Source organism: Rhinopithecus roxellana, chromosome 8 (assembly GCF_007565055.1).
Source record: "Rhinopithecus roxellana isolate Shanxi Qingling chromosome 8, ASM756505v1, whole genome shotgun sequence".
In the NCBI taxonomy this organism is placed as follows: Eukaryota; Metazoa; Chordata; class Mammalia; order Primates; family Cercopithecidae; genus Rhinopithecus; species Rhinopithecus roxellana.
The window spans coordinates 75,233,035-75,246,400 of NC_044556.1; the positions used below are offsets into that span (position 1 = coordinate 75,233,035).

Genomic DNA, 13,366 nt, shown 5'->3' on the forward strand with positions numbered 1-13,366 from the left:
GCACCACTGCACTCCAGCCCCAGGGCAAGACCCTGTCTCCAAAACAAAACAGAAGACACAGGCATTGCATATTTATTAATCATATTGCTCAGTGACCTACCCCATTCTGGAAAATAAAGAACACAGGATTTTTTTTTTCTTGTGTTGGGACATTTTAATTCTAAAAAAGGCCAATTCCCAAACATTTAGTCTTAAGTCCTCTTTTAAAAGTTACTTCCTCAAAATCCCAAGAAATAAGAGATTTGCTAACGATCCAGATAAGCAAAAGTCCTATCGAGTATCTTTACATGTATTTCACTGCCTACTTGCTCTTCTTTCTTGGTGACCTAGCTGTATGCCCATTTTTGTGGGGTGGAGAGAAGTTTGGTCTTTGAATTTTTAAGTACTGTCTAAATAATAAAACAATTACCCTTTGTGGTATAAGTTACATTTTTTTCTTGCAGTTTATCAGTTGATTTTGTCATGCGCATCTGTGTGAAGAGACCACAAAACAGGCTTTGTGTGAGCAATAAAGCTTTTTAATCACCTGGGTGCAGGCGGGCTGAGTCCCAAAAGAGAGTCAGCAAAGGGAGATAAGGGTGGGGCCATTTTATAGGATTTGGGTAGGTAAAGGAAAATTACAGTCACAGGGGGGTTGTTCTCTGGCAGGCAGGGGTGGGAGTCACAAGGTGCTCAGTGGGGGAGCTTTTTGAGTCAGGATGAGCCCAGAAAAGGCCTTTCACTAGGTAATGTCATCACCTAAGTCAAGGACTGGTGATTTTCACTTCTTTTGTGGTGGAATGTCATCAGTTAAGGCGGGGCAGGGCATTTTCACTTCTTTTGTAATTCTTCAGTTACTTCAGGCCATCTGGGCATATATGTGCAAGTCACAGGGGATGCGATGGCTTGGATTGGGCTCAGAGGCCTGACAGATTTTTCTTAGGCTGTTTTTTGTCCTATCTTGCATGATTTTAAATTGAAATTCAGGTTCATGTCTCTCTTTCTTTATACTGTTGTCAAAATAAATGTGGCCGAATTCACCTTTAAAGCAACTATTAAACAGAATTATACAGAAATGAGCAGTAGTCATATATAAAGCTATTATTAAATATCCAGAAATATCCTGATGTTTTCTAGAGGTCGTTAGCATAGCCCATAATAACATAACAAATTTTTGATCTCTAAAGATGTAGACTGGTTAAAGAACACAAGGTCACTTATTTTTTAAATGCCAGAACATGTTTATTATTTTGATAAATATTTTAAAAGTTGTACTTTTAAAAGTTAATTTAGTATATTCTGAATTCATACAAAAGCTACTTACTTTTATAATAACAATTATTCTTTCATTTCAATTTTTATTGTTCTTTTTTATATAGAGCATAGTACTTTTGAAATAAAGCTTAGAAAATATCCAAAGCTCGCTGGGCACGGTGGCTCACGCCTGTAATCCCAGCACTTTGGGAGGCTGAGGCGGGTGGATCATGAGGTCAGGAGATTGAGACCATCCTGGCTAACATGGTGAAACCCTGTCTCTACTAAAAATACAAAAAAGTAGCCGGGTGTGGTGGCGGGCACCTGTAGTCCCAGCTACTCGGGAGGCTGAGACAGCAGAATCACCTGAACCCAGGAGGCAGAGGTTGCTGAGATCATGCCACTGTACTCCATCCAGCCTGGGCAACATAGCAGAATCTGTCTCAAAAAAAAAAAAAAAAAAGAAAAGAAAATATCCAAAGCTTATATTCCAAATATTTCTCTCGAGTAGTCTTAACCACAGTAGTCATTTAATGCCTTTTTAATACATTAAATTTTCTTCCTAGAGAAAAAACTGATATAGCATATATTTCACTCCAAACTGTGTAAAAGACTAGGGTTCTGCTCTATAAAATAAAAGGAAACTAAGGGGGAAAAAGCACATTTGTAAAAAAAACACATATGTCAAAGAAGATAGGCAGAAAATGAATCAAAATATTAGGAGTGGTTATCACTAGGTAGCATAATTATATGTGACTTATTTTTCATAACTTTCTGCATTTTCGAAGCTCTCCTTAATGAGCCCATTCCATATTACAAATATTTTAAAAAAGAAAAATGACCAACTTATAAACCAGCAATTCCAGGCAACACCTTATTTCTTTAAGTAATCCAAACCATTATCTATCTCCTAAATGCAGTCTTTTCCCCTGACTAGATACTGTGTGCATTTAGCAGGAGGCAGAAGGGTGGGGGTTTCACAGTGATGCGCACAAAGAGGGAGGAACTTTGCTAGGTACTGGGGAAGCGGTAGCATCTTCAAGTGCACATGTCTGCATCTCTGTGAAGTCACTTCAAAGACTTTATGAAGCCCAGATTTGATTCTGTTGAAATCAATTGGCTCCTTTCCAACCAAAATTGTATTTGAGATGTTCTTCAGCTGTATAGTACTTTGTCAAGGAAGGACACTGAAATAACAGGATGTTTTCATTTAGTTAACAGCATGGTCGACAATTGAACTACCCAGAATTTACAGGCTGATAATCGTGATGCTAGAATTCCATATAAATTACAAGGTCATTAGAAGTGTTTATTGTCCTCTGTGATGGCTGCTATGTAGGACACAGAACGTATAGCTAAATGGAGACATTAGTAGATAAGAGAGAGATTAATGATTAACTTGACCTTTTCCTTTTTTAATCGTGTCCAAAGAAAAAGTGTTCTCAGAGTTGAGCTACTAAATAAAGAAATAAAGAGCCTCATTCCATTCTAGAAAACGTACAGGTCACCCATAACAGAAGAAATTTTTTTGAGTCTCTTGTTCTAAACCACGGTGGTAGCAGGGGGCAGAAATAGTAACTGGTCATCAGGGAGGGGAAAGCTTCAGAAAGCATGTCCTCCTCTTCTAATTACAGTCAAGAATGAGCTGCAGTAGTGGATTTAGTACAAGGTATCCACGTGCTTTCCCAGCCATACTGGAGCCTCTCCTTTTAAGGCCGGGAATGGTGTCCTTCCACCAATTGACCAACCTCCTGATGAGGCCCTCCAGTTCATCTGCTCCCCAGTTATTACTGCCACCAGATTCCTCATCTTCATTCTTCTTCCATCTCACAAGACTTCCCAGCATCACCTGTTACCTGTATTCCTCCAAACACTCTCATGTCCAACACACAGCTATATCTTTGGAGCCAGCCTCTTTACTCCGCCCCAGAACCTGGGTGCACAAGGTCTTAGCTCCGCACAGATTCTAATTCACTTCTTGACTAGCATATTTTGCCACAGATGATTCATGTTGTTCCTGTGGAACACTGTGGTCAAAATTCCAACCTTAAAAGGGAAAGTTGAAACAAAATTTTTAAGGACTTTTTACCTACTAAAAGGTGATCAGTAGTTAGTGTACACAATTTGAGGTGTAATTTGATGTAAAACAGTAGTATTTCCAAAAAGATGAGGATAACTGAAATTTTCATAAATTCATTTCTCAATTATTTAACTTGCTCAGTTGATTACTGAACATTTCTCATTTGATGATATTCAGAGATTTGGGGAGATATTTTTTAAAAAATCAATTTTTCTCCCTAGAGAAAGTAAAAACTGATATAGCATATATTTTTTAAAAATGTCTCTTCATCAGAAGCTAGTTTAGCATGTGAAAGAAAACACACATAAGCACAATGTATGGTACATTGTAAGTGGCTAAGAATACTTTAAGAGTAAGCAAGTAAATGAATGCAATATAGTTAACAGGCAAAAAACAACACATGAAATGTCAAGTGGTTATGTACTGTTATCATGATGGAAGAAATGTTTGTCATTTGGTGAAAAAAAAGCAGGATTCAATATTGTGCAATCAATATAATCTCAAAGTGTAAATGCAACTGGAAAATAATATGCAAAGAAGCTTAAGAATACTACTAGGTAGAGATTATTGCAGGTAATTTTTACATTCATTTATATTTTCCCCTATTTCTTGTTTTTAATAATGATGAGATATTACTCTTAAAATACATTAGTTTATTTTTAAAATAGTATAGTTAGGAAATGTGAGTTTCAAAGAGAAACATTACTTTGGGCTAGAGTTGTTTGGGATAGCATCTTGGTTGAGTGAATTCAGAGCTGGGTTAATGGAATTTAGATAGAAACAAAGGTGAAAAAGGCACATGAAATCAATAAGCGTGATATCATTTAAGCAGATGTGCTTATCAAATTCAGTGTTTGTACAATGGACTGAATGTTTGTATCCTTCCAAATTTATACGTTGAAAATTTATAGGATCTAATTACTTCTCAAATAGCCCTTGTGAATGGGACTAGTGCCCTTAGAAAAGAAACCCCCAAGAGCTCCCACACTCCTTTTCTCTGATGTGAGGACACAGAGAAAAGATTGAAGTCTATTAACTAGAAAGTGAGCCCCACCAGACACTGAATTTGCAGTTGCCTTGATCTTGGACTCTCTATCCACCAGAACTATGAGAAATAAATGCTTGGTTTTTAGAAATGAAATAACGTTTTTAGGGACAAGGTCTTGCCATATTGCCCAGGCTGCCCTTAAACTCATGGGCTCAAGCAGTACTCCTGCCTCAGCCTCCTGAGTAGCTGGGACTATAGGTGGGAACCACTGCACCCAGCTTAAATGCGTATTGAAACCACCCAGTCTATGGAGTTTTTGTTATAGCTGCCCAACTGTATATGCCAACAGACTGTGACAGTTTGTATATTAGAACAAGGAGTTCTAATGGAACTCCTTGGAGCCTTGAAACCAGGAGTAAGTTTAGGACAAGCTAAAGATACACTGTTTAACTTGGTAAAGAATTATAGCAGAAATTTTCCCTTGTGGTAACACTCTTAGTGGTGTTTATCTCCCTCATTCATTTGGTAAGTATTTATTGAGACTCTCTTTGTTCCAGGGACAGTGTAGATTTGTTTTGAATCCATTGGTGAAGATAGGACAAAAATCCCTGACTTCATGGAGGGAGAGAGAAAATAAACATGGAACATAATTATTTAATTAAGGGTAATAAAAGGATAAGTATACAAAAAAAAAAAAGGCAGGATAAGAGAGATTAGGAATGTGGGGGTGGGGGTCATACCATCTTTACTAGGATAGTTAAAGTAGACCTCCTTGAGGAGTATTTTAAAGGTGAGATCATTTCTTTTTCTTTTTTTTTTTTTTTTTTTTTTTTTTTTTTAACGACGGAGTCTCACTCTGTCGCCCAGGCTGGAGTGCAGTGGCACGATCTCGGCTCACTGCAAGCTCCGCCTCCTGGGTTCATGCCATTCTCCTGCCTCAGCCTCCCGAGTAGCTGGGACTACAGGCGCCCACCACCACACCCAGCTAATTTTTTTGTATTTTTAGTAGAAACAGGGTTTCACCGTGTTAGCCAGGATGGTCTCCATCTCCTGACCTTGTGATCCGCCTGCCTCAGCCTCCCAAAGTGCTGGGATTACAGGCGTGAGCCACCACACCTGGCTATGGTGAGATGATTTCTGTATGTGAATTCCTTCCACTTCTGTCTTAGTTTCCTTTCTTTTTTTTTTTTTTTTTTTTTTTGAGAGGGAGTTTGGCTCTTGTTGCCCAGGCTGCAGTGTGGTGGCACGATCTTGGCTCACTGCAACCCTGCCTCCCAGGTTCATGCGATTCTCCTGCCTCAGCCTCCTGAGGAGCTGGGATTATGGGTGCCCACAACCACACCTGGCTAATTTTTTGTATCTGTAGTAGAGACGGGGTTTTATCACGTTGGCCAGGCTGGTCTCGAATTCCTGACCTCAGGTGATCCACCTGCCTCGGCCTCCCCAAGTGCAGCGATTACAGGCCTGAGCCACCGCGCCCAGCCTCATTTTAGTTTCTCAGTAAGTCTTCGGACTGCTTATGCATTTTCTGAATTGTCTCCAGTGTTTGAGGTAGACGTCAGCCTGAACCTCTCCAGGCCTGGTGTGATAGTGGCTCTCCCATAAAGCAGGCCATCTTATTCTACACTATTCTATCTCCGTCAGTCTTTTTTAGCTCCAGGATAAACAGCTCTTCTGACTTGAGGACCACTACGATACTCTTCACTCATATTCTGTGGTTCCCACATGGCTTCCTTCTTCTTTGCCATGAGGCCATTTATGCCCTTGTGTTTCTGTGAGGAAAGCTTGAGCTCCAGATAAGGAATAATCAGCGCTCGTCATGTAGCCACAATGACTTAGCTATTGGCCACACCCACTCAAGGAGGTATGACTGCATGATTAATCAGCCCAACTCCTTCCAAGAGAAGGGACCTCTGCCTTCTGATTATTTAAGTTTATTACTTCTTTTTCCCAATTTTAGCTATGTGTTATTTCTAACAAGAAAATCAATGCTGTTTTGTTAGAGAAATGCACTCACTATCCTGAAACCACCTTTGCAAAGATTATGAGAGTGAAAGAAATCTAACACGGCTGACTTCATCTTGCTTCCAGCCTTACGGGTGGGCTGGCTTTGCTCATTCCTGGGTGTAGGCCAAGCTAACCATGAAAGGAATTTAGTTTATAATTTAACTTTGGAGCAAGGATAATAACAGTCTCTTCTAAAACTAGCTGTCTCCTTGCTCAGGGCCTGAAAGCTAATGAAAGGCCAAGAGATTAGGATTATGAGAGGGACCTGAACTCTGCTAAAATATAGGCATAGTTTTTATAATCCATTACTACTCAGAGATTTGTGACTTCCCTAATTGCTCCTATAGCTAACATCACTATTGTAGAATGTAAGACTGGTCTTCTGAGATGTTTTTCAGGTTTTTGCATATGACAACTGACTGACTCTACCTGAACCTGTGACTCATGACTCAACTGGTCCTGTGGCCCCCAACCAGAGGTGGATACAGCACATGAGGACCGTTTCCCACACCCCCATCCTCAACCAATCAGCAGTACCCATTCCCTAGCTCCCTTCCTACTAAATGATCTATAAAAACCATTGCCCCTGTGTTCTTGGGAGAGACTGAGTTGAGTGATAACTCCAGTTCTTCCACATGACTGGCCTTGTGTTAATTCAACTCTTTCTTTACTGCAATATACCATGATCTCAGGGAATTGGTTTTGTCTGTATGACAGGCAGGAAGAATCTTCCAGGCAGTTACAGTCCCAAGAAGTGAAACAGGTCAAAAGTAAAAGTTTAGATAATGTTTAAAAGTTTTCCTGGATTACACATATATAATAGGTTTTAGTGTGGGTTACATAGATGTTTGGGAGGTTTACCTCCCTGACCTTTAAGTCTAGCAAGGATCATGATCTTTCTTTCTGCCACATTTCTGGTAGCCATTGGTCAGAGAGAGAATGGTTGTGCCATGGACATTACACTTTAAAAGAGTATGAAAAAAATAGGAGGCAGGTTTTACGAGATGGAAAACATGAAGAAATGGTATATGCTCTGAGGTTGCTTAGATTATACAAGATAATCATTTCTAAAGAAATAATTTTATAAATGGTTATTGAGTCATGTTAATCAACTGTAGTTGATTAACAAGGAATGGGCCATGAGGAATGAAGAATGATATAGTTAGAAGGGTGGAGATATTCAAATATGTTCAAGATATTAAAGTATCTTTAATATTTTCAAGAGGAAGAGATAATCATTTCCCCTGTGTGGTTTCAACTAGAGACTGGTATAGATACAGAAAATTAGAAGCCCTAACTTCTTTAATTCAGACTTAGTAAATTTTTTTTTAACATTAACTCACAAATTATAGCGGTACTTAATAAGAAACTTTAAGAGAAAAATGTATTGACACAAGTACTTTGTTAAGGGAAAGTGCCAAGCTACTTACCTTTTCTTTTTGTAATGGAAAAGAGCAAAGAATATTTATATGTCAAGCCATAAAATATGGAGAACATTAGTTAGGAAGGATAATGATTTAAATTTAAATGTCAACCAATTCACTATTTTCCCATGAAATTGAGTTCCTGACTAGGTTGTTCACAGCAAGATCTACTATGACAAACTACTTTTTAAAAGTGTATTGGCATCTCTGTGAAATACAAAAACTTCAATTGCTGTATAGTTTGTTGTAGGAAACTGCATTGTTTAGAATATTTCCTATAGAAAACTGTTCACTTAAAAGTTACAAATTCAGGTTTTTTTATTTTTATTTTTTTTAGACGGAGTCTGCTCTGTTGCCCAGGCTGGACTGCAGTGGTGTGATCTCGGCTCACCACAACCTCTGCCTCCCAGGTTTAAGCGATTCTTCTGCCCCAGCCTCCCGAGTAGCTGGGACTACAGGCACATGCCACCATACCTGGCTAAGTTTTTGTATTTTTAGTAGAGATGGGTTTTCACTGTGTTGGCCAGGCTAGTCTCAAACTTCTGACCTCATGATCTGCCTACCTCAGCTTCTGAAAGTGCTGGGATTACAACCGTGAGGCACCAAACCTGGCCCTCAGTTTTTTATGGGTATAGAATTTGCTCATCAACCTTATAACATTGATATTATTGATTCTGGCCTCACTGGTGTTATACTTCAATCAACCGGTACAAAAGCTGTGTATGTTCTCTTCCCTGTCAAAGACATTTCTTTATTCAGATCTTAATTTTTGCAAGTTTTTTTTCAACTGTAAAAAGTTAATAGTGACCTCGCACAGTGGTTCATGCCTGTAATCCCAGCACTTCGGGAGGCTGAGGCGGGTGGATCACTTGAGGTCGGGAGTTTGAGACCAACCTGGCCAACATGGCAAAACTCTGTCTGTACTAAAAATACAAAAATTAGCCTGGTGTAGTGGCACATGCCTGTAGTCCCAGCTACTCAGGAGGCTGAGGCATGAGAATCCCTTGAACCTGGGAGGTGGAGGTTTCAGTGAGCCGAGGTCACACCACTGCACTCTAGGCTGGGTGACAGAGAAAGACTCTGTCTCAGAAAAAAAAAAAAGTTAATTGTGTTTACAAAGTATTTGTTCATATATTAAAATACCCAATAGAAAGTCTTAATTCTTCCCCACTGGCAGGCTATGTGTGCCATAAGTGACCCAATCAAACTTCTAGTGCTATGATAGGATCTGGGCTTAGAGGTCAGTGTCTGCAATGTCTTAGCAAAACTAGGATATCAGCAGTTTACATTTCTTGGGATAATATGGCTATACTTACCCTTACCCTTTTCTGTACTTTAGAATTATCCAAGAGAGGAAAATGATGAATAAAATAACGAAGATCATACCAGATAAAGTGCCTAGGCAGTAAAACAAGGTAATTACATGCATGGAAAATATAACTCATAGGTTTTAAATTCTGTCTTAGTATCCAGTCCCACTACAGATTGCCAATGCTTTCTTTTTTTTTTTAGATGTAACTATACATTCTGCTTTACTCTGGGTTTCTATAGTATTAGTCTTACTCCCACGGGGTTATTATAGTTAAGATGTGATCTGAGCTATTTTGTAACCTTTAGTCCAACATCAACTTTTCCAAAAGTAAGTGAGAACCTGCGATGGGGCAGCTGGCCACCAGCTCTCCATGGCCCTGCCTGTGTGTCTTGCCTAAGGCTTAACACACAGGCATTTCACTGTGACAATACTGGAATTTTCTCTCTTGTTGAATTATATGTGTAGGTCCTTCGTCCATTTATTGATTGTTAAAGTGCACAGTCTCCACGGGTAGGTAGACCCAGGCTACCCCATTCTGTGGTCTTGGGCAAGTTACCTAAACCCTCCATGTCTCAGTGTCCAGATGTGTAAAAAGGGATGTAGGAATACTATGCCACAGAAATTCCCTTGGAAGCAAACTCTATTACAAAACTATTCTTCTAACATAGGCAGATCACAGATATGGGCTCAGAAGACTGATCTTGTGGCTTTCTATTTGTGCAAATGGGCACAATCACCCTCTGGAAGCATACTCCAGGTTACAACCCAAAGAAGAAGCTTCATTCTCCCACCACATTCAAATAAGTTATTTTTGACACTGTTGAATGATTATGCATTTGTAGTGGTTCAAAGATAGTAAAGAACCTTTGAGGAAGGTTACTCAGTAACCTGGCATATGACGATGCCAGTTCCACCATATCCTGGCCTAAATTCATCATGATTTTCTTTCTAGTTGAATTTACAACTCAAGATATTTTGATCTCTCTTTTTACATTTCATTCATTATAAGTAGGTACTTACTGTTAAAGATGCCAGAATTCCTCAGCAAACCCTTCATAAAACTTACCAACTATAAGAGCGTCATTTGCACCTAAAACAAAGACAAAAGTCACAAAAACATCACTCTGGCATGCAACATAATTGAACAGGACTTCTCAGCCAGTGACAATTTATCCTGAATTTTATTCAGGACTTAGACTAATATATTTTTTTAAAGTCATTGATTTCACTCACATACTCTCATTTTACCTTCTGTACTCAGAGAAGATTTTTTTTTTTTAGACAAATTCTCAATCTGTCGCCAAGCTGGGGTGCAGTGGTGCAACCTCACTGTGACCTCTGCCTCCTAGTTCAAGGGATTCTTGTGCCTCAGCCTCCTGGGTAGCTGGGAATACAGGCACATGCCATCACACCCAGCTAATTTTTGTGTTTTTAGTAGAGATGGGGTTTCACCTTGTTGGCCAGGATGGTCTCAATCTCCTGACCTTGTGATCCACCCGCCTCAGCCTCCCAAAGTACTGGGATTACAGGTGTGAGCCACTGCCAAGAAGACTTTCTAAAAATTAATATTTTTCTCATAAAACTAATACAATTACAGAAGAAAACTTACAATACAGAACTAAAGAAAAAAATCACCCCAAATCCTAGTACCCAAAACATGTTTTGATACATTCTCCTCTGGTATATTTTCTCATATGTGTGTTTTCACATATTTATATACTAGAAATGTAAATTACAACAGACTAATATAATATAGTAGATGCATCATAGTGTATTCAATGACTTCTATTGTGCATTTATTTCTAGTTTTCTTTCTCATGAAACCCTTAATAAAATGCATAAAATAATTTATATTTTACATTATTTCCTTAGATTGGAGTTCTAGGAGGGCTAACTGGCAGGAATAGTTGTATTATTGTCCACATACATTGCATAATTGTTTTTCATAATAGATTTTGCCAATTTACAATAGTATCTTCAACATACAACAATATTCGTTACATTACATCCTTACCTTTTATTGGGTGTTCACATAAAAAACTTTTTAATGGACAATTTTTAAAAATGGTACCTTGTTATTTTGCATTTCTTTAGTTCTAGTGAGGTTAAAGAGTTTCTGTATATTTGTGTGTCAAAGCAGAAAGATATTTACACCCTTCCTCTAAATCTTGCATCCTAAGATCGTTTCTGTATTTCCCTGCAGAAACTTTCAGGGGTGTGTTGCATTGAACTATGCAGAACCGAAGAAACTCCATTTACCTTAGAAATGGCATGGAGACTTCTTGTGAACTAAGAAGGTCCAGAAAGTGGGGAGAATATTGAGAAACAGTCTCGGTGGAACTGAGAGAAACTAGGCTCTAGGAAAGCAGTTGTTTAATGAATGGGACACTGGGTAATGGAAATGGGTAAAGAGGATTTGGGGACATTTTAATGAGTGTCACATAGTTTAATTTTTCTTTAAGCTGCTCTTAAGATATTCAAGTAGAAACTTCTCTTAGTTTTAACATGTTTCCTGGAGTTGAACTTACTTGTCTAGCATGCAACACCATGCTAATTGTTCTTGAGACAGCGTAAATATGGGTTATATGTATTAATTCTGGCTTTAAAGGGGACCTGGCGATTACCCCTTGCTCTGAGGAAGATGTTGAAATGAATCAGGCCTCTGACGTAACTGGGCCATTGAAATGGGAAGATAGGGGATCTGAGTATCCCAAGAAATTCTTCCTTCTCTTATGCTAGTACTCAGCGTAAGAGTGAGTTCTCTTTGGATTGCTACTCTTTCTCAAAACCCTCTATGGCATGTCACTCCAAGCCTGGACCACCTCCCCAGGTTAGTTCTTCATCTTCCATTTTAGGAAGGCCTAGGACTGGTATCTTAAGTAATCTATCCCAAGCCTTAGGGGAAAATACTGGGTTTTATTTTTTCTGTTTTGAAGGTCTCTAAGCTCATGAAACTTTCTTTGCCTTTTCTCACTACAAAGCAGTAAGATGTCAAAGGCGAAGACTAGATAGGGTAAAGAGACTAGGAACAAGAAGGCAAAGGGGACTGCTTTTAGTCTGAGTCTTAGTTCAGAGAGACAAAAGGAGTTCCTAAGTGGTTCAGCCCAATTCACGAGGAGTCTACACTAAGCTCTGAGTTCCAAGAACCTGCTGGTACTAGTTACTTGGCCCATTCTGATTCTTCGTATGTATCTCCTTCATCCAACTGAAGAATTGCCCATTATCTGGTGTTTGGGACCTTGGCCTGATAACTTTCCATTTCATTATGACAATACTTAAATAGTCTCTTGTTGAATGATATATTTATGTCCTTTGACCATTTATTTACTGTTAAGTTAAATATTGTTATTTATTGTTACAGATAAGTAGATTGCTTGGCTAGGCTACCCCATTCTGTGGTCTTGTGCAAGTTACCTAAACCCTCTGTGTCTCAGTTTCTACATCTATAAAATGAGATAATAAGAATACTACCCTCCTCATAGGTTGTTGTGTAATTAAATTAGAAGCTATCTTGTGTGTGTTTGTGTGTGTGTGTGTATGTTTTGAGACAGAGTCTTGCTCTATTTCCCAGGCTGGAGTGCAGTGTTGTGATCTCAGCTCACTGCAGCCTCGACCTCCCAGGCTCGGAATTCTCCCACCTAAGCCTCTCAAGAAGCTGCAACTACAGGCATGTGCTACCATGCCCAGCTAATTTTTTTATTTTTTGTAGAGACAGAGTTTTGCTATACTGCCCAGGTTGCTCTTGAACTCCTGGGCTCAAGTGATCCTCTCACTTTGGCCTCCCAAAGTGCTGGTATTACAGACATAAGCCACCATGTCCAGCCTATCTATCTTTTAATAGTGGTACTAAGTATTCATTATATATTAATTTTTACAACTAGTACCACAACCACCACTACTGCTACCTGTAAGATAACACTATTAACCCTTCACTGTGTTTCCCATATATTTCTCATCTATCTACTGTGTTATTTTTCAACCACAGAAATTCTAAGTCAAATTAGCCAACAGGTCAAAAAAGTCAGCACCAGGCTCATGCCTGTAATCCCTCCACTTTGGGAGGTCGAGGCAGGTGGATTACCTGAGGTCAGGAGTTAGAGACCAGCCTCACCAACATTGTGAATCCCCGTCTCTACTAAAAAATACAAAAATTAGTCAACTGTGATGGCAAGCGCGTGTAATCCTAGCTACTTCGGAGGCTGAGGCAGGAGAATTGCTTGAACCCAGGAGGCAGAGGTTGCATTGAGCCGAGTTTGTGCCACTGCACTCCAGCCTGAGCGACAGTGCAAGACTCCATCTCAAAAAAACACATTAAAAAGTCT

General features: G+C 39.2%; 1 protein-coding gene across 2 annotated transcripts in view; it reads right to left on the reverse strand.

The window, feature by feature from the left end:
• Positions 1-2,310: 2,310 nt before the first annotated feature.
• The window catches only part of CR1L (complement C3b/C4b receptor 1 like), a 93,476-nt gene continuing 82,420 nt past the window's right edge, over positions 2,311-13,366 (reverse strand). Inside the window, exons 18-20 of one of the 2 annotated variants that reach the window (XM_030935939.1) lie at positions 10,111-10,134; positions 9,049-9,130; positions 2,311-2,420 (exon numbers count right to left, since the gene is read on the reverse strand). In XM_030935939.1, the coding sequence (XP_030791799.1) occupies positions 9,051-9,130; positions 10,111-10,134 (104 nt within the window). In that variant the 3' untranslated portion in view covers positions 2,311-2,420; positions 9,049-9,050. Of the gene's footprint in view, positions 2,421-9,048; positions 9,131-10,048; positions 10,135-13,366 lie in introns of those variants that run through there. The other variant, XM_010365637.2, reaches the window with a different exon arrangement.